The following is a 22,065-nucleotide window of genomic DNA, read 5'->3' on the forward strand; positions in this document are numbered from 1 at the left end:
GACAAATGGTATGTTGGCCTTAACAGTGAGAGGATTTGAGTATCGGAATTGAATAGGGCATTGGTGAGGTCACACCTGGAGTATTGTGTACTGTTTTGATGTCCTTATCTGAGTAAGGATGTTCTTGCTATGGAGGGAGCGCAGTGAAGGTTTACCAGGCTGATTCCTGGGTTGGCAGGACTGTCACATGAGGAGAGACTAAATCGGTTAGGATTATATTCATTGGAGTTTAGAAGAGTGCGAGGGGATCTCACAGAAACTTACAAAATTCTAACATGATTAGACAGAGTAGATTCAGAAAGAATGTTCCAGATGGTTCGGGAGTCCAGAACTAGGGGTCATAGTTTGAGGATAAGTGGTAAACGTTTTAGGACTGAGGTGAGGAGAAAGGTCTTCACCCAGGGAGTGGCGAATCTGCGGAATTCACTACCACAGAAAGTAGTTGAGGCCAAGACGTTGTGTAATTTCAAGGAGGAATTAGATACAGCGCTTAGGGCTAAAGGGATCAAGGGGAATGAGGGAAGGCGGGATAAGGGTATTGAACTTGATGATCAATCATGATCATAATGAATGGCGGAGCAGGCTCGAAGGGTCAAATGGCCTCCTCCTGCTTCTGTTTTCTATGAAGTTCCTGCAAATGGCATGGTCGGGGAAGCAGAACAAAAATTCAGCCAATGGTTCTGCTGCCTGAACTGCTGTAGGAAGAGCCCTGCTATACTCAACAGAGCAAGTGTGAAGATTCAAGGTGGTCTGCTGCATGCTGCAGAACCTTGCTGTCTTAAGTACACAGCACTTGCCACTAGCTAACTGGTGAGATGCTGAGGAGGAGCACAAGGAGAGGAAAAGGAAGAGACATGGCATCCTAACAGTCGAACTGCCATGAAATACTAATTTGGGTTTGATACCAGTAACCACAACCCACTTCCCCGTTCACTAACAGTCAAACACTTTCCCTTCCCCTTTTCACTGGCATCACAGTGTCTGTTTGGCCCCAATACAAAAATAAAAGCTATCACCAAGCAAGAATTCTGTGGAATAATCGGTTCGTATTGATGGTAATGAGATAATGATGTGTATCATGATATAATGGTGACATCAGCAGTCATCTGCAGACGACTATGAAAGATGGAATAGTCTGTACACACGAGAGAGAGATGTACTTACCTAGAAGTCAATTATGTATATCTTAGTAATAAAATAGTTTTGGAAGAAACTTACCTGAATCAGACCTTGGTCATTCATGTGTAGAGGGAAACCTTCCTAATACAAATTAGCACATAAATTACCCAAAGAGACATCCCATTACTATTCCAAGTGGGAACCAAACCACAAACCATGGTAGCAGCGATGATGACCCTCATCTAATGATCATAGAATCATAGAAGTTACACTGCAGAAGGAGACCATTTGGCCCATCAAATCTGCACCGGCCCTTGGAAAGAGCACCCCACTTAAACCAACACTTCGAACCAATCCCTGTTACCCAGTAACCCCACCTAACCTTTTTGAACACTAAGGGCAATTTATCATGGCCAATCCACCTAACCTGCACATCTTTGGACTGTGGGAGGAAACCGGAGAACCCGGAGGAAACCCACGCACACACGGGAGAATGTGCAGATCCGCACAGACAGTGACCCAAGCCGGAATCGAACCTGGGACCCTGGAGCTGTGAAGCAACTGTGTTAACCACTGTGCTACCATGCTGCCCCAAATGATGATTTGGTGCCATCAACTGATCATCGATGGAGAAAAATGGGAAGAAGACTTTTTGAAAGGAAGAATCAGAAGACCTACCTTGTTGAGAGATACACTGAGAATCTGTAGCAATGTCGGCACCAGTTGAGCAGTCAGTGTCCCTTCTGTCATGATATGCAGACATGCAGATAATGATATACAGACAGGCAGCTAATGAACACAGAGAACAGGACATGACCAATGAGCAGCCAGGACACTCCGGGGTGGTAACTCACTATAAAAGGCACGAGGCACTTGCATTCCTCCTATTTCCACTGATGAACATCTACAGAGTGAGTCAGGGTGTATGTACATTATCACACCTCCAGCATTGGCTAAGAGCTAATCTGGTTCAGTCAGAGTAACCACACTTAGGTTAGCAGAGAGTCGAACTCATAGAGAACTGTGCTACTGGTTCAATAAATCAGATTGAACTAACTTCAAGGTCTGGAATATCTTTTGGTTAAAGCTGCATCCAGTTGCAGCCTGTGTTATCCCAGAGTACAGAACACAACATGCTACCAGGAGACTGCTTCATCTAGGTGGTTTGCCTCAGTCCGTTCCGTGACGACCAGCGAATGTATCCCGGCACCATGGAGAAGATTCAGGCTCCTCACCAGCTCAGGACCTCCGGCAATCTCAGTGCCAACTGGCGGACATTCAAGCAAATGTTTCTGCTGTACATCGAAGCTTCAGACCTCGTGGGTGCGTCTGATGCAAGGAAGATCGCGCTTCTCCTCTCAACAGTGGGTGATCAAGCCACCAAACTCTTCAACTCTTTTCACTTCACCGAAGGCCAGGACAAGACAAAGTTACAGACCATCCTGGACAAGTTTGACAGTCACTGTGAAGTGGACACCAATGAAATCTTCAAGCGCTACATATTCAAACAGCGTCTACAAGGTAAAGATGAATCTTTCAACTCCTTCTTAACTAGCCTCCGCCTGCTAGCGCTGTCCAGCAACTTTGGTGATATTGCTGACTCCATGATCAGAGACCAAATCGTTTTTGGAGTTCACTTTGATCCTCAGAGAGCAGCTACTGAAAATCAAGCATATGACCCTGCCAGTCATGATCGAAACATGCACAGGGCACGAGCACGCCAAAAATCACTATGCCCAGTACAAATCGGCTGAAAATGAGGAACTTGCCTCCCACGAGGCAGTGTGTGTGCAGGCCATCTCCCGAATGCAGCGCCTCAGCATTGATGAAAGCGGCCATTTTGCACGCTTTTCCCAGGGCACCACGCATGCGCGATGCGAACGGGATAACGAAGCGGCCGACACCCGCACTGCGCATGTGCGATGACGTGCGGAACGTCAGGACGCCGATGTCATGTCGTGCTCGAACTGTGGCAACACCCACTTAAAGAAACACTGCCCTGCAAGAGGCAGGCGATGTTTAAACTGCGGGAAGCGTGGACACTATGCAGCCTTGTACATGTCTGCACCACCAGTCGGGCCAGCGCTCCCAATTCTGACGACAGCGCGTACAGAGTGCACAACAATGATTACAGGATTCTGATCCTGGCAGCACAACGGATCCAGAGGACGAATGCCTGGACTCCGCCTACTGTGTGGGCATCATTACCAAATGTGAATATGCCACATCCAACTCATCACAAATTCAATCCATCCTCGCTGTGGAATCTACGGACGAATGGCGTGCGGTGATGCAGGTCAACCACTGCTGCATCCCATTTAAGCTGGACACAGGTGCTTCTGCCAACCTCCTCTCACAGGCAGATTTCAAACACATCCAGAAGCCCCCCCAAGGTCCTTCCAGCAGCCTGCAGGCTCCTGGACTACAACAGAAATGCCATCACGGCACTGGGATCCTGCCATCTACTCTTCTCCAACCGGAGCACCCATGCACGGTTACGTTTTGAAATTGTCAAGCCAGACAGGGCATCCCTACTTGGCGCGCATGCCTGCAAGCAGCTAAACCTCGTGCAGCGGGTTTACACAACGACATCCTCCAATGTGGCTCTTCAGGCCGGCATTGACGACATCCTCGCTCAGTATCCGGATGTGTTCGACGGGATGGGCACGCTGCCATATCGATACAAGATTCTGCTACAACCTGATGCCAAGCCAGTGGTCCACGCACCACGCCGGGTCCCGGCTCCGCTGAGGGAGCGCCTGAAGGCACAGCTCAAGGAACCTCAGCAACAAGGCATCATTTCCAAGGTAACCGAACCGACTGACTGGGTCAGCTCGATGGTATGTGTTAGAAAGCCTTCGATAGACCTGCGCATCTGCATTGATCCCAAGGATCTCATTAAGAATATAATGCGTGAACACTACCCCATCCCGAAGTGGGAGGAACTCATTAGTGAGATGGCAATGCATGTTTTTTCACCAAGTTGGATGCGTCACATGGATTTTGGCAAATCCAGCTGGATGAGTCCAGCAGATGGCTCTGCACCGTCAACACACCGTTTGGCAGATACTGCTACAATCGCATGCCGTTTGGCATTGTCTCGGCATCGGAGATCTTCCATTGCATCATGGAGCACATGATGGAGGGCATTGAAGGGGTTTGTGTGTAGGTGGATGACATCATCATATGGTCCACGACCCCTGAAGAGCATGTTTCCCATCTCCAGCAGGTATTCCGCCGTGTCCACGCCAATGGCCTGAAGCTGAACAGGTCCAAATATTGCTTTGGCATGTCGACACTCCAGTTCCTAGGTGACCGGATCTCTCAGCAGGGCGTGCGCCCGGACACAGACAAGGTCAAGGCCATCGCAGCCATAAAGGTCCCTGAAGACAAGAAGGCGGTGTTGCGCTTCCTGGCCATGGTCAATTTTCTGGGCAAGTTCATCCCAAACCTGGCCTCACACACCACGGCCCTACGAAACCTGGTGAAAAAGTCCACTGCCTTTGAGTGGAAGGCAGCACATCAGGCAAAGTGGTTGGAGCTGAAAGCCAAGCTCACCACTACACCCGTCTTGGCATTTTTCGACCCAGACAGGAAGACGAAGATCTCAACAGATGTGAGCCAGGATGGCATCGGTGCGGTGCTGCTTCAACACGATGACACTTCATCCTGGGCAATGGCAGCCTACGCATCGAGTGCCATGACGCCCACCAAAACAAGGTTTGCGCAAATAGAGAAGCAATGCCTGGGTCTTCTCATTGGCATTCTCAAGTTCACGACTATGTCTACGGTCTGCCGACATTCACTGTCGAGACGGATCACAGGCCGCTGGTCCACATTATCCACAAGGACCTGAACGACATGATGCCTCGGTTGCAGCGCATCCTCCTCAAACTCAGAAGGTACGACTTTGACTTAGTGTACACGCCTGGCAAGGAGCTCATCATCGCTGATGCATTGTCCCGCTCCATCACATTGCCCAGTGAACCGCTGGAAATCATCCGGCAGATTGAATCACAGGTGCAGCTGTGTGCTAGCACCCTCCGGCGTCTGATGAGAAGGTGGTTCATATCCGCGAGGAGAGAGCCAAAGACCCCTCTTGCAGCGTTTCATGCGTCACCTCTCCAATGGTTGGCAGAAAGGGCAGTGCCCTCAATTTTACAATGTAAAGGATGACCTGACGGTGATTGGTGGTATCCTCCTCAAGTTGGACCAGATTGTTATTCTACTCAGTCTCCAGAGCCTGGTGCTCAGCCAAATCCATGAGGGACACCTGGGCGTCGAGAAGTGCAGATGCAGAGCCAGGCAGGCTGTCTACTGGCCTGGTATTAGCCAGGACATCTCGAACATGGTCCTCAACTGTGCGACCTGTCAATGCTTCCAGCCAGCGCAGAGCAAGGAGATGCTCCATCAGCATGAAATCGAGACCTCCCCGTGGTCCAAGGTTGGCATTGACCTCATTCATGTGAATGGTCGTGACTACGTGTTGATTATTGACTATTTCTCCAATTACCCTGAAGTCATGAAGCTCTCAGACCTCCCATCTCGGACCGTCATCAAGGCCTGTAAGGAGACGTTCTCCAGGCATGGTACCCCACTCACTGTCATGAGTGACCATGGCCCGTGCTTCAACAGCCACGAGTGGTCTATGTTTGCCAAGTCATACCATTTCAAACATGTCACTTCCAACCCACACTATCCACAGTCCAATGGGAAGGTTGAAAAAGGGGTGCACATTGTGAAACAGCTCATCTGCAAGGCCGCGGAATCTGCTTCTGACATCTACCTCGCGCTGCTTGCGTACAGGGCGACCCCACTGTCCACTGGCATGTCGCCGGCTCAACTCCTGATGAACAGGGACCTGCGGACGACACTTCCAGCCATACACCTGCCCAACCTGGATCACCTCCCGGTGCTGCAGAAGGTGCAGCAGCTCTGAAACCAGCAAAAGCAGGGCTATGATGCTCCTGCCACCGATTTGTCCATGTTATCCCCGGCAGACACTGTCAGGATCAAGATACCGGATGGTGGCTGGTCTGCTCCAGCTGTCATTGTTCCACAGGCTGCGTCCCACTCGTATGTTGTACGTATGATTGATGGTTCTGTTGTGCGACGAAACAGCCGGCACTGCGCAAAGTTGCCTGCCCGCAACTGCTTTTTCCTCAGTTTCCGTCCGATGTTTAGCCACCTCCTGATACTTCGAACTATGAGGCCACCAGTCAGGCTTCCACCCGCCTGTCAAGGCGCCGTTGTCCCTACCACCACCTCTCCGGCGGTCGACAAGGATCAGATGCAAGCCCCAGAGACTGGACTTATGAACATTTGTTTTGTTTGCTATGTTCTGTTTTCTCACATTAGACAGCTGTCTTCACATGTAAATACGTTCACATATGCCACCGCTTGTAAATAGGTGAATTTATGCCACCACATGTAAGTACGTTCCCATATGCCAACAAAACATTTAAAAAAAGAGGAGATGTTATGATATGCAGATAATGATATAAACAGACAGCTAATGAACACAGAACAGGGCATGACCAATGAGCAGGCAGGACACTCAGGGGTGGTATCTCACTATAAAAGGCACGGGGCACTCCGCCTATTTCCACTGATGAACATCTACAGAGTGAGTCAGGGCTACAGAGGAGTCCGGGTGTAGGTACAGTTTCACACCTCCATCACGTGGCTAAGAGCTAGTCTGGTTCAATCAGACAGAGTAACCACACTTAGGTTGGCAGAGAGTCAAACTCAGAGAGAACTGTGCTAACTGTGCTACTGGTTCAATAAATCAGATTGAACTAACTTCAAGGCCTGGAGTATCTTTTGGTTAAAGCTGCATCCAGTTGCAGCCTGTGTTATCCCAGAGTACATAACACAACACATTCCATGGCCATTTGCAAACCTCAAAGGTCCTCAGGGGCCAGCATTGGGATTTGTAGTAAAAAAGATTCCTGAGGTATCGAACAGCATTGGGTTTGCATGCAAAAGAGCAAAGGCACCAGGTTTGTTATTCCTCTACACAATAGGACTTGTTTCTGACCATGCCCTCCTGAGTTGGGGTAGATGAGATCTTTGCAGACTTTGAATGCATGCGACGCATACTTCAATCAAAACAAAACCTTGTATTCAAGCAAGCATAATTCAATCAGAGATCCAAAAGCCCACTGTATCTGGTGAATAGTTTGTTACAGACTTGTTTAGGCTAGTCAGTTGTTGCAAATGTGGCACATTGAAAGATGAACTTATTTGTGACGACATTGTTGTTAAGAGTCCCTGATGAAAAGCTGTCAGATTTATTTACAGACAAAAGACAACCTAATTATCTCTCAAGCCGTTTTATATACTAGACAGGCCGAACAAATGGCGCAAAATTGGGCCATAATTAATGGAAAAGGCGAGGTTTTGGATGAGTTGGTTAGTTGGACAGAAGTCGGACCCACTCAAAAGCGCCAAAATGGGCAAAAGGGCATGTTATATGGGATCTGAACATGTTCCACACCAATAAGCTGCATTATTTACATAGCCCACAGGACACCTATTCCGCACGTTATCGATGCATAACTCTCCTCCATCCTTATTCACCAAATCAATGTCATGAATGTACACAAAAACCCAGACAGGGAATCTCATGTTTGGTCTGGTTTTCGGTTTGAAAATTACCATTGACTTTAACTTTGTTCAATTGACCATACAGGCTAGTATCAGACTGTGAATCGTGTCGTCTCATATGCTGTTGTTTTCATTAGAACTGTTTTCAAAACTTTTTCATTCCACAGTTTGTCTGCTGGGCATATTGAAATTCATGGGCTTTTCATCCATGTTGCCATTCGTGTTTTTGCTGCTATCTGACAATGAATCACTGGAAACTACTATTGCGGTCTTTTGGTAGTCTCTGAGCAATCTTCGTCTTCTGCCACAACATTAGGCTGTTTCATAAACAGACTGCGCATAAACTAGCTGTGTTTCAAAATCTTTACTGGACTCCGAGTTTGACTTGGCCGACTAGGCCAACTAATGTCCTTCAGGGAATGTAATCTGCTGTCCGTACCTGGTCAGGCCTACATGCGACCCCAAACCCACAGCAATGTGGTTGACTCTTAAATGCCCTATGAACAAGGGAAATTAGGGATGGGCAATAAATGTTGGCCTAGCCAGTGACACCCACATCCCAAGAATGAATAAATAATAAACTTAATTGCATCTATACGTGTTGCATTTCTGGTTACGATGTAACCATTCTGGTGACTTTTGAGGACTCATTTCGATACATGCTCCTCAAAAGGAGTGAAGTGGTATTATCGCTGGTCTAATAACCCAGAGTCATGCTCTGGGTTCGCAGGTTCGAATCCCGCCATGGCAGATGGTGAGATTTAAATTCAATGAAGAAATCTGGAATTAAAAGTCTAATGATGGCCATGAAACCATTGTCGATTATCGTAAAAACCCATCTGGTTCACAGGTGTTCTTTCGGGAAAGAAATCTATCATCCTTACCTGGTCTGGCCTACATGTGACTCCAGATCCACAGCACTGTGGTTGACTCTTAAATGCCCTCAGGGATGGACAATAAATGCTGGCCCAGCCAGCGACACCCATATCCCGTGAACGAATGATAAAAACAAAAGATCAGGCCAGACGTTGGTCCCCATCTCATGGAACATTTAATCCTAGGCATCATCCTCAAAGCAGATTTCCCCTCCTTCCATTCTTTTTTTTTTAAATTTAGAGTACCCAATTATTTTTTCCAATTAAGGGCATAAATTGGCCCTTAATTGGAAAAAATAATTGGGTACTCTAAATTTAAAAAAAAAAGAATGGAAGGAGGGGAAATCGTGGCCAATCCACCTATCCTGCACATCTTTGGGTTGTGGGGGTGAAACCCACGCAGACACTGGGAGAATGTGCAAACTCCACACGGACAGTGACCCAGGGCCGGGATTCGAACCCGGGTCCTCAGCGCCATAGGCAGCAATGCTAACCACTGTGCCACCGTGCTGCCCTCCCTCCTTCCATTTTAAAACCAGTTTTTCACTAACACAGAATTCCCTCGTTGCAGTTATTTGACAATTTTTCGGACTTTAGTCATTTTGCTGGAGGACCCATTTCTGTCCATCACTCCATACCATGTGTGGTCTGCTCTGTGGGTATGTTCTTACACTCCCATACATCATGCAGCTTCTTTTGCAACAAAGCGCGTATCGCTTGCTTGATCCACATGCATCGATTTATAGTTCAAACGTGTATTTCTGGGGTACAAAATTGAGGCCAACAATTGTAGTATAAAACCTTGGTGCAGAAATCCTCCTTTTGTACAGTACTGTGGGACTGGGTACAGTACCACCCACACTGTGATGGAAAGGAACATGTGATCAAAGGCAAGAGAGCAGTCTTGGACTACACAGACATAAGTAGAAACAAGCATGGAGACAGTTTGGACTTCATAATATAAATATGTACATAGTTATGAGTACCGTGTTTAAAATACACTTAACTGTTAAACTGTACAAGACTCCGATCCTCTTTGTGAGACTGAAACACAACATTTCCAACAACTACTAACACGAGTAAAAGGGGTTCAGCTTTTATGACAAGCACGTGCAAAAGCATGATTTTTGATGCTGAAATAATAGGGTCGTCTGATACACCAGTTGACTTATACACTGAAATCCATAGAACTCCCTCATAGGATTAAGTAAATGGGAATGCTGTGCTTATAAATGATACACTGGGGTAGATTTTCCATTGGGTCGTGTTCGGGCAACAGGTAAGCAGAGTGTTCCAGCCAGTCACCTGATATTTCCAACAGGGGATTAGTCCATTAGAAGGTTTCTTTCATTAACATATTGCTGGTAAGCTGCAAGTGACAGATGAGAGCACCCGAGAAAACTGCCAGCTCCAGGTTACTGCGTTATTTGGTTGTCTAGCTTGCTGTCTGCCCCAGAATAATTTAAAACTTACCTTCTTGCTTCCTCTTTGAAGCTGAAACTCTTAAAGGTGCATAGCGCTCTCAACTCTGGTTGTCTGAGAATGGTAGTTGGTATCCTATATACATTGTAGGATACCAGTTTGTATATTAAACCTGCCAGAATGAAGCAGACTCTCCTTCTATCCAGAGGTAAACATAGCTTCAGCCACTCTTTCACTGGGAACGGGGAAAAACTCCGACTGGACCATCTGCGGATCAGTGTTATCCTGTTCCAATGGCTGGAGGCCTCAATCTCACCCCAATATTTGTATAAATCAGTAACAGGGGAACAAAAAGTTATTTCTAAGTACTTGCTATAATGAATGCCTACTAGTTAAAGCATTTACTTTAACTCAAAGAAAATTCAACCCCAAAGCAGGTTTGCATGATTGCCTTAACAAATCATTCATGCAACAAAGCTGACACTCGAGGAAGAAAAGTTACATTGGCATAAAAAAGCAATATAACCTTCAACCCTCTTATTATTTTAGGGATTCTTTAGGAGGAGTCAACAGAACAATGCCTCTTACTCCTGTCCTCGACAGAGGAACTGTTTAATTGATCGAACAAATCGGAATCGTTGTCAACATTGTCGTCTGCAGAAGTGTCTTGCCCTTGGAATGTCTCGAGATGGTAAGAATAGAAAATATTGTAAGATCCTATTTCAAACTAGTTAGAGAACATAGAAATTCCTCTCTCCAGAGTTTCGCTAGAATTGTCACAACCTTGCTGGAATACATGGCCTCCTTTTCTGCCATACATTTCCTATGTTTCTATATGCACAAGATGGCACTGGACTCAGCCTATCTGGGAGAGGATTAAAATGATTGTGTAATGAATTGAACAGACGTGCGAGACCAATGGGAAAATGGTTCTCTGTGGCTAATATTTAAATTTCATTGTTGGTGCAATGCAGAAAGGAAAGGGTACACTGTTTTGAGTTTCACTTTTGTGTCTTCCAACCTGAGGGTGCTTACTGATGATGATGAGGTCAAAATAGGGAAAGAAACTATGTCTCCAGTACAGTAATCTCTTCAGCATTCAAGCATTAAGCATTACACATGTCACCTGTAATCCTATTAAGGAAATATTTCCCAAGCAAAACATGCCTGTAGCATGCTTTTTCAGGAATTGAGAGAAAGTGTTGATGAACATGATTTTGATACACTTCCTCCATATGTTATCAGGAAACATACTGCAGAGCTGACATAAAGCCCTGACAGACGAACCTATGAAATAAGAGCAACATAGGGTCATGTTGTCCCTCAGGCCTGATCCGTCATTCAATAAGATCACGGTTCAGTTTGTTTCAAACGCCACAATCTCATTTACCTCTAATAACCGTAGATACTTAGGCAAGGAAATCGATCGACATCCACATTAAAATTATTCAATGACCCTGCTTCCACCACCTTCTGAGGCAGAGAATTCCAAAGTTGCACAACCCTCTTGAGAGAAAAAAATTCTCCTCATCTCTGTCCTCAAAGGGCAGCACCTAATTTTAAAACTGTGCCCTCCAATTCTGGGCTCACCCACAAGAGGAAACATCCTTTCCATGTCCACCTTATCCAAGACCATTCAGAATCGTATATACTTCAATCAAGTCACCCCTCACTCTTCTGAACCTGTGCCTTGCCTTTCCTCATAAGACAACCCACTCATTTCAGGGATCAATCTGGTAAACCTCCTCTGAACTGCCTCCAGTGTATTTAAATAATACAAATAGAACAAGGAAGGAAGAACCAATCCAATGAGAATCTTTACCCAAACTCCCAAAGTATTTATTTTAGTATTTGAAGACACAATACATGGTTATTGATTATTCTAACTTTCCATCATCTAAATAAAAATAAGTCTACTCTTCTTGATGACATTTGAATGCAGATACAACTGATGAGTTTACTTCAGCATAACAGCACTTCTGTATTCAACTTGAGCTGAAAATGAAGAAAATTGATGTGCACTAAGAGACAGATGTTGCCCTAAACGCAATCTGAAGGGCAAATGATGCGATGAAAGGTGGCCACAATGCTTCTTGTGCCAGGATCCTACAGTATCTAGCATGGAGGTCTGAAGCCTTCATTACATCCGGTGATAATGGAGGGCAATGAGGCTAGGAAGCACTGTGTATTAATACATTGTGTACCAACTGTATGTGAAGGTCATTATGATGCTTCATATGCTGAGTGCCTGTTGGCAACATCAGATCCAGGCGGCATAGTAGCACAGTGGTTAGCACTATTGCTTCATAGCACCAGGGTCCCAGGTTTGATTCCTGCTTGGGTCATTGTCTGTGCAGCGTCTGTACGTTCTCCCTCTGAGTGGATTTCCTCCGGGTGCTCCGGTTTCCTCCCACAATGTCCCGAAAGACATGCTTGTTAGGTGAATTGGACATTCTGAATTCTCCCTCTGTGTACCCGAACAGGCGATGAGGGGATTTTCACAGTAACTTCATTGTGACACTAATAAAGATTATTATTATTATTTAGTGGGTACGATATTGAGCCATCAATCTACACCCCACAATAGCAAATTGTATTTCTTAAATTTGGTAATTTATGGACTGACACCTAGCAGGACAGAAAGGACCAGAAATGCTGTTTGATTGTCATAAAAGTCACAACTGGTTTACCAATGTCAATTTGTTAAGAATATCTTCCAGTTCAGCCTAAACAAACTCCTCTGGTTGAATATTAATGCTCTCTGATGTGTTCAACTGCTTCAACTACAGATGAGTGATAAATGTGACCTTGCCCAGTATTGACCACATCCTAAGAACAAAACACTGAAGGAGACCCAATTTTATAACTAAACTCTTTTCTCCTTTAAAGCCCTCTCCTTGTAAAGGGCAAAATAATGTTTAGGTAGCTTGATCTCTCCAGCCTCCAGTGGCCAATGATTGAAAGGAATCTTTGTGCCCAAAGTGATGTAACCCAAAAAATGAACTTCGATAATGACATGACATCTACTAATCAGCCCTCCCCTGATTTCACTGCCAACATAAGCACCAAGCACGTAGAATTAACCTTGGATTATCAGGTAGTGCCAGAGAGCTCCAGTGGCTAGAATGTGGGACTTGCTACCACATGAAGTAATTGAGGCAAATGACATAGATGTATTTTGGATGAAGCTAGATGAGTACATGACGGAGAAAGGAATAGAAGATTTGGCTGATAGGTTAGAAACATTAGAGTGGGATGAGGCTGGTGTGGAGCATAAACACTGGCATGAACCATGTGGTGATCTTTGTGAGGGGGTTTCCAGGATGGAAGGCATAGTGATCACAAAGATACACAAAGCTCTTTTGAAGAACTAAACTAATTTTATTAACACTACTAAATTTGAGTTTGACACTTATTCTGAATAGCAAACATACATGTAAGAATTAAACTACACTCACTAACACTATCTCTATCTACTAATTATCACCATTATATCTTAACTAACTCTGCAATACACTGTGAATCTTATCTTCTTCAGCTCCAGTCTCATCTCCTCCCCTTCACTTAAGAGCCAATTTATAGTACTGTCCCTTAGCTCCCTCTAGTGGCTAGGCTTAACATAACATTAACTCTTCACATGCTGTAAATTTGAATAAAGTCACAAACCAGTTAGTTTGAATGGTCTGTTTCTATGCTGTACATTGTAAGTAATTTGATGTAACACTTCGCTGGGCCACATTACCCATCCCTTTGAGCTAAAGGTCAGTGATCTTAATATTTTATATAAAGTTCTGATGAGATTATGTTGGCTGGAAAGATTCTTTCAATTTACTTTTTTTAAAAACTTTTTTTCTCTCTCTCTCTTTCTCTTCACAGCTGTAAAATTTGGGAGAATGTCCAAGAAGCAACGTGACAGTTTATATGCTGAGGTCCAGAAGCACCAACAGAGGCTGCAAGAACAACGGCAGCAGCAAAGTGGCGAGGCAGAAGCCCTTGCCCGTGTCTATACAAACAGCATCAGCAATGGCTTGACAGACCTGAACAACGAAATTGGTGGCACTTACTCAAATGGACATGTAATTGATCTGCCAAAAGTACAATCTGAGGGAGCTAATGGATATTACAGTGTAGATTCTGCTCAACCGTCACCAGATCAGTCTGGGATAGATATGGCTGGAATCAAGCAAATAAAACAAGAGCCTATTTATGAACTCACACCTGTACCAAACTTGTTTACGTATAGCTCTTTTACAAATGGTCAACTGGCTCCTGGAGTAACAATGACTGAAATAGGTAGGTCTGGCAAGGAATAAGATATCCATTTATTAAAAATCCCAATTGTTGATGGTGCAATCCCTTCTGGAATATGTTTTCTTATTAGCACCTGTTGTATGTCAATGATGGTGAACTAGTAGAAATTGTTAATGCTCTGAAGCTTGATATTCATTTAGTGATCAAAAGAGGTGATTATTTTAGAAATTTACATGTAAAATGCATGTGGCAGAAGCTTTTGGTTCACAGTCTCAAAACTGGTGGTACTGCGGTGAGTAACTGATTTGATTTGGAACAGGTCTGTTTTTTGAGTGCACTGTCTCTAAATTCCTGAAATGCAAACGACGACAATAATTGGGTGTAGATAATATCCTCTTTGATTCTTTATCAACAAATAATCTCCTGGGTGGATGTCACAGAGGAATACTGAGCAGGGAGGTTTGTTTTCCCAATATTTGGAGCATGTGGGTGTAAAATCGTTTGAACAGATTCTGTTACTTTCTGTTACTGGCAGACCATTCTCCTGACCCAACTTTCACCCATGTGTACCCAGTAATGATTTGAGTGCAAAAGAGACAACCTATCCATCAGTCCATTGGTCCAGTTCTTCCTGGGTTTATGATGTGCTTATTAAAGTTTTCAGTGCTTTTTTTTTAAACATCAACAAAAGGGTTGACCAAATAAGAATCCTGCTGCTATATCAATTTATTCTTTCTTCTTCGTTGGTTAAAGCGTCTTACAACCAGATTTCCATGCCTCTCTCCATGTAGGAACAGAGGGATTTTAAAAATGGTCGGACCCAATTCCATGATTCCTGCCCCCATTCCTATTGTGTGGGATTTTTATGGCTGGGTTAAAGCCGCAGGTAGCTAACCCACATGCAGCAATCTCAGTTTTGGTTTAGCATTGCGGGTTTAGCATTTTAGACTTCCTGCTATTTTCATGGAATCATTTTGGTAGGAACTGTGGTTCATGGCACCTCAGGAGAATCATTAACATGGCGGAAGCATGAGCTAGAGTCAGGAATCTGTTGACAGGTAAGTTGACAATTTCACATGTCATAATGTAATGGTGTATGACAACCTAAATACGTTTTTAACACCGAGTTTAATGAAAGGGCTTTGTGTAGAAAAAGTAAGTGACCACCACATTGATCAACATTGTGAAAGTTCAGATGCATTAGAGTATTTTTTCCTGTGAATAAAGTTCTTCCCTGCATTCAATGCTATTAAGATTAACCATTTAATGCATTATTTCCCTGCGATTTAATATTCTCTTTGCTTGATAGTCCAATCATCTGTTTTCTCTTTGAAGCATTGGAGCATATAACCATCTATTTTACTACTACAAAAAGCTTTCATGTAATAAGCTCAGACATCTGTTCCCCTGCTTCAAAGGTAGAAGGCTAAGATCCTTAACAAACTTGAAAGATTTTGGTGTATTCAGCTTTGGAAGTTTTGTTGAAACATCAGTACAATGGAGTCCTACTATGGACGTTTGGCTGCGCTCCAAACCCACTATTGCATTTGGATCAGTCAGGGGTTGTTGATACAGCTGTGAAGGGGACTGAGTGCCTTTGACTGACAGTTTTATGAGCACCTAAGAGGATTAAAGTTTTTAAAAAAGCTTTTCAAAAGGTCGGTTATTTATTTTGATAGTTTCATGCGCATCTTAAATACTTTTAAAGACTCATGAGTTCTATTCATGCTAGATACTGTGTGAGTGAGCATTGAGAGGCATGAGGGTTGGAGGGAGGTGAGAAGGATGAGAGCGGTGCCTAACAACCATTGATAGAACTAGGTGAAAGTCTCAGTTAACTGAGGCAGGTCTTCTAACGTGCCAGCCTTGGCATTCAGTCACCTCTGCTGATGGCTTGGACCTGCTTCTGGAGGCAGAGGCACTACCTCCAGCCTGCCCCCACCAGCCCAGCATGAATATAGACAGGAAAGTGATGTTTTTGGCCACAATCAGATCAGCCATGATCTTACTGAATGGTAAAGCAGATTCCAGGAGGTGAATGGCGTACTCCTGTTCCTGTTCCTTATGATCTTATCTTAGAGCATCCAAATCTATGAATTGACAGATATTTGAATTTAACTTCCTTTGATGAGCGAATGCCATCATATCTGGCTACTAAATAAAGGGTTCTGAGCCTTGTTGCATGATATTGGTTGAACTAATAGAACCAAACTAGCTATAGAGCCACACATATCCTGGTAACTATTGTGAGTTTATCAAGGGATCGCCCACAAACCTTGGGCGTCATTCTCCGCCGGCGGGAGTCTCTGTTTTGCCGGCGCCCGGGGGTTTCCCGACGGCGTGGGGCTGCCCCACAATGGGAAACCCCATTGACCGGCCGGTGTAACAGAGCATCCCGCCGGCGGGTCGGGGCAGAAATGTGGCGGGGCGGGATGGAGAATTTTGCTCCAGATTCCTCATCATCTTGCTCTTCCTGGAAGAAATTTTGGCTCTGGGTGAATCAAGAAAGATATGGAGGGAGAGTAATGAATACAATTAAAAGTACTAAGTTTATACTAATTTGACAAGCTCCAGCCCTAAGTTCATTGAAATCAGGATTGTCTCTCTGTGGTGCAGTATAAAATTAAACATTTAAATATAATTGAGTTCAGTTGATCCAAAATCAAGGTTCAGGTTGAAAAATCTGATTATTTTAAAAATTGGATTTGAGGTTTGTATTAAAAGCATTTTATTTTGCCTGAGGCGATCTTGTGGCACAGTGGGAGCTTCCCTGCCTCCTGAGCCAGAAGCTGCAGGTTCGAGCCCCACCCCAGGACCTGATGGCCAAGGAAGGTACATTCATAATGGGGTCAAACAGGTTGAGTGTCAACCTGTAAACCCTTCCAAACACACCAATGGTTGGAGGTAAGAGTGGTGGAGGCCCCTGGTCAGCCATGCCTGATGTGGAGTGCGCACTCCTGAAGATATAATCCCCTGCAACAGACTAGTAACCTGCTCAAGGAAATATCAGCTATGGAAATAGATTAAGTCTGGGAAGAGAGTTGGAATTTCATCTGAACTTGTAATGTCGAGCTTCCAGAGCTCAAACCTCATTAAATGTACAATCAGAATTGTGAAATATTATTGCTTTATGAAAGGGGAGCTCTCTACTGTTTTGTGGCTGACATTACTTCTGACTAAGTAATTTTGAGTATTATCCCTTATTTCAAAGTAAAAACTAGCTCAATCATTTATCTTCTGGAATTAAGGGGCTGTTTTTCTCGTCAAGGAAACAGATATCAGGAGGCAAGAATTTTCTGATTCTGTAATCCCACCTCCATCCTGGAGGAGCCAGATCACCCTACTTTCAATTTGGGGAGGCAGACTTGGACGCAGGAATGGGGTGGTAGCTGATGTAGGCGGATAATGAGGCCAACAGGTTGGAAGGCCACCTCAGTTTACTGGGACATCAGCCTAGTTCTATCAATGATTTTTGAGTCTTCTAGCCCGCACTATATAGCCCTCATATCCCCCATACCCCTTCATATCTCCCAAGCCTCATGTGCCTCAAGCTCCCACATATCCACTCATCCAGTTGCACAAGGTACACCATAAATGAGTCATATAATCACTGACAAGTCTTTGAAATGCTCATAAGAAAACAAACAGCCATTCAACATTCCTTTTGAAAAAATTGTCCCTCTTACCTGTCGTTCAAACTCAGGCAGTGAACGTTCCATTGAGGAAACCTTCCATATGTTCCATTGAGGAAACCTTCAATTCACATCACATCTCTTAATCTTGTCCAAATAAACACACAAACATTGAAAACCTCTTCAAAGAAAGATCAGGATATTACAAGATAATAAAGATGTTGATCATACAAACCTAGCAGTTCCCTTTGCAACGGAGTAAACAGACCGCTATTGAACAGAGTCCATAACCCTTTCATAGAGCTCAGCTAAGCATTTATAAGGAGGCCATCTGGCAATTGTGTCAAAACAGAAATAGGCCAAACAAATACCAAACATCTGCTGCGGGATTCTCCATCGGCGAGATCCTCCGCTTCACCGGCAATGCACCCACGTGTGAAGGCGTGGGATGGCCACAATGGAAAACCCCATTGGCCGGCTGCGGGAACAGAGGATCCCGCTGCCGGTGGGGGCGCGCCATGCCAGAAAACCCAGCAGGTGGGACGGAAAGTCCCAGCCCTGTTTTTCCAGATGTTATTCATTATGAATGCTTGGCTAATTTTTTCTCTCTCAATATATGAACTTGTCTGTTCCTTTTGACTTGAGTTTCATCTTGTAATGGCCCCAAGCATAGAGTCTCTACATGGTGACATGATTGAGAATGCATTAAAGTTGATCAAAAGAATAACTGACAGGCAGTGAATTATAATCGGAATCCTTGGTGATTTTGCCTTCACTAGTTCCAGGGCACTGAGACAAATTGTCACTCCTGTGCCGCCACATCTGTTAAGATCATGGGCAGGATTCTCTGTTTCAGGTAATAAGTGCTGATGCCAGCACAGAATCAGTGGAACTCTAAGACAACAAAATTGACGCTGATCCTGGAGCAATTCCACAACCAGTATTGGACTAGCACTAATGACAAGTGGAACCAGAGCTATTCCAATGAGAAACAATGTCAGATACGCCGGAGTCGAGATTGTCACTCGAGGGGCTGACATGCTGCAGCCACATATTGGCATTCCACTGCCTATACACACTCCTCCTAGCCAACAACGTGGCAGCAAGGAGAGTGGCACCTCGGTTACAGGCACGGAGCTGGAGACCCTTCTAGGCGCCGTGGAGGAGAGGCAGGCTACCCTGTACCCTCCGGTTGTCATCTGCCGCTGTACACCGGGACTGGGCGCAGGTAGCAGAAGCCGTGAGCGCCATGGGCTCTAGCACCAGGACTGGACAACAGTGAAGGAAAAACTGCACAACCTCCTCAGGGCAGCCAGGGTGAGTAGGCAGCTAACCCCCGTCCCACACACCCGTAACCCCCCCTCCCTCCGACCCGGAGGGTGGCTGAACTGCACCAGAACCCTTACCAGCCGCCATGGTCGGTGCCCTGGCCACGAAGGCCAACAGTTATCCACCCCCTGTGCTGCATGCATCTGAATGTCTGTGTATTTTATGTCCACAAACCCCAGGAGAAGGCGGCCAGCGAACGTCGGGAGAGGGAAAAGACTGGAGGAGGTTCGTCGGACCTGCGGCCCCTCACCACAGCAGAACAGCAGACACGTTGGTGGGCCCGGAGAGAGGGAACTCACTGAGGCAGAGGTCAGCATTGGGCGAGCAAGTGAGACCCCTCTGAGTTGAAGTTCCCCATTGCATCACCCACACCCCCTCTCCATCACCATCCACCACCCCAACCCATAGTCCAATTATGCACCAGGGCTTGTGTCTTGCAGGATCCTCTGGCGATGAGGCAGGCCCTTCTGTTGTCCCTCACCCCCAATGCCAACCCCAACCACAAGCAGATAGCAGCGAGGAATAGGACAAGGACAGCAATGAAAGCCCTTGAACAGCAACCCATGATACACCAGAGCACCAGTCCAGGTACGACACTGACTTCCCGACACAGCTGTCTCCAACGCCATCCCAGAGACATGCACCTCAGTTGGACGTGTTACTGACGAGGCTCTGTGGGCAATATCTGGTGCGCACCACACATGTTCTGCAGTGCATCAGGTGTAGATAGTAACCCACGATGGGGCGAACGGTCGGAGGGCGGCCAGACCCCAGGGACTAGATGCTGTCCAGATGTGTTTCGGGCTTCTGGAAAGGGCGGACCCACTTATTGTGGAGATGCTGTCACAGAGCCAGGGACTGCATGAGGGGGTGTCAGCAACCATCCAGCGCCTGCAGGTGCAGATGGAGGAGCCCAGCCGCCTGCAGGGGCAAGATGTAGTGCCGACCATGCGTGCCATCCAGGCTAACAACGTACGGATTCCATCCACGGTGGAGGCCTCACCAGGGGTACGGGCAGGTAACAGCAGGCCCCGTCCATGGGATGGAGGATGATGATAACCCGCTCTACGATGAGCTCTGGTGCAATGCACCGTTTGACCACGTCCGACTCCTTCCTTGTATGCCATAGAATTGATGATGTGGAGATGCCGGCGTTGGACTGGGTTGAGCACAGTACGAAGTCTTACAACACCAGGTTAAAGTCCAACAGGTTTGTTTCGATGTCACTAGCTTTCGGAGCGCTGCTCCTTCCTTTTTACCATAGAATTTACAGTGCAGAAGGAGGCCATTCAGCCCATCAAGTCTGCACCGGCTCTTGGAAAGAGCACCCTACCCAAGATCAACACATTCACCCTATCCCCATAACCCAGTAACTCCACCCAACACTAAGGGCAATTTTGGACACTAAGGGCAATTTATCATGACCAATCCACCTAACCCGCACATCTTTGGACTGTGGGAGGAAACCGGAGCACCCGGAGGAAACCCACACACACACGGGGAGGATGTGCAGACTCCGCACAGACAGTGACCCAAGCCGGAATCGAACCTTGGACCCTGGAGCTGTGAAGCAATTGTGATATCCACAATGCTACCGTGCTGCCAGGTAAATGAAGAGGTATGTTCCAGAAACATATATAAAGACAGATTCAAAGATGCCAGACAATGCTTGGAATGCGAGCATTAGCAGGTGATTAAATCTTTACAGATCCAGAGATGGGGTAACCCCAGGTTAAAGAGGTGTGAATTGTGTCAAGCCAGGACAGTTGGTAGGATTTTGCAGGCCAGATGGTGGGGGATGAATGTAATGCGACATGAATCCCAGGTCCCCCGGTTGAGGCCGCACTCGTGTGCGGAACTTGGCTATAAGCTTCTGCTCGGCGATTCTGCGTTGTCGCGCGTCCTGAAGGCCGCCTTGGAGAACGCTTACCCGGAGATCAGAGGCTGAATGCCCTTGACTGCTGAAGTGTTCCCCGACTGGAAGGGAACATTCCTGCCTTGTGATTGTCGCGCGATGTCCATTCATTCGTTGTCGCAGCGTCTGCATGGTCTCGCCAATGTACCACGCTTCGGGACATCCTTTCCTGCAGCGTATGAGGTAGACAACGTTGGCCGAGTCGCACGAGTATGTACCGCGTACCTGGTGGGTGGTGTTCTCACGTGTAATGGTGGTATCCATGTCGATGATCTGGCACGTCTTGCAGAGATTGCCGTGGCAGGGTTGTGTGGTGTCGTGGTCACTGTTCTGAAGGCTGGGTAGTTTGCTGCAAACAATGATTTGTTTGAGGTTGCGCGGTTGTTTGAAGGCAAGTAGTGGGGGTATGGAGATGACCTTGGCTATATGTTCATCTTCATCGATGACTTGTTGAAGGCTGTGAAGATGATGTTGTAGTTTCTCCGCTCCGGGAAAGTACTGGACGACGAAGGGTATTCTGGCGGTTGTGTCCCATGTTTGTCTTCTGAGGAGGTCAGTGCGGTTTTTTACTGTGACGCGTTGGAACTGTCGATCGATGAGTCGAGCGCCATATCCCGTACGAGGGCATCTTTCAATGTCTGTTTCGCTCCTCCTCGTCTGAGCAGATCCTGTGTATACGGAGAGCTTGTCCATAGGGGATGGCTTCTTTAATGTGTTTAGGGTGGAAGCTGGAGAAGTGAAGCATCGTGAGGTTATGCGTGGGTTTGCGGTAAAGCGAAATGCTGAGGTGACCGTCCTTGATGGAGACGAGTGTGTCCAAGAATGCAACTGATTTTGGCGAGTAGTCCATGGTGACTCTGATGGTTGGATGGAACTTATTGATGTCATTGTGTAGTTGTTTCAATGATTCTTC

The 22,065-nt window shown here is 46.0% G+C and overlaps 1 protein-coding gene across 2 annotated transcripts in view; it reads left to right on the top strand.

The window, feature by feature from the left end:
- The window catches only part of rorb (RAR-related orphan receptor B), a 328,457-nt gene that overhangs the window by 218,448 nt on the left and 87,944 nt on the right, over positions 1-22,065 (top strand). For both annotated transcript variants that reach the window (XM_072516593.1, XM_072516592.1), the window contains exons 3-4: positions 10,575-10,716; positions 13,902-14,318. In XM_072516593.1, coding sequence (XP_072372694.1) covers positions 10,575-10,716; positions 13,902-14,318 — 559 coding nt within the window. The remainder of the gene's footprint in view (positions 1-10,574; positions 10,717-13,901; positions 14,319-22,065) is intronic.

This window comes from Scyliorhinus torazame, chromosome 9, assembly GCF_047496885.1.
Source record: "Scyliorhinus torazame isolate Kashiwa2021f chromosome 9, sScyTor2.1, whole genome shotgun sequence".
Taxonomy (NCBI): Eukaryota; Metazoa; Chordata; class Chondrichthyes; order Carcharhiniformes; family Scyliorhinidae; genus Scyliorhinus; species Scyliorhinus torazame.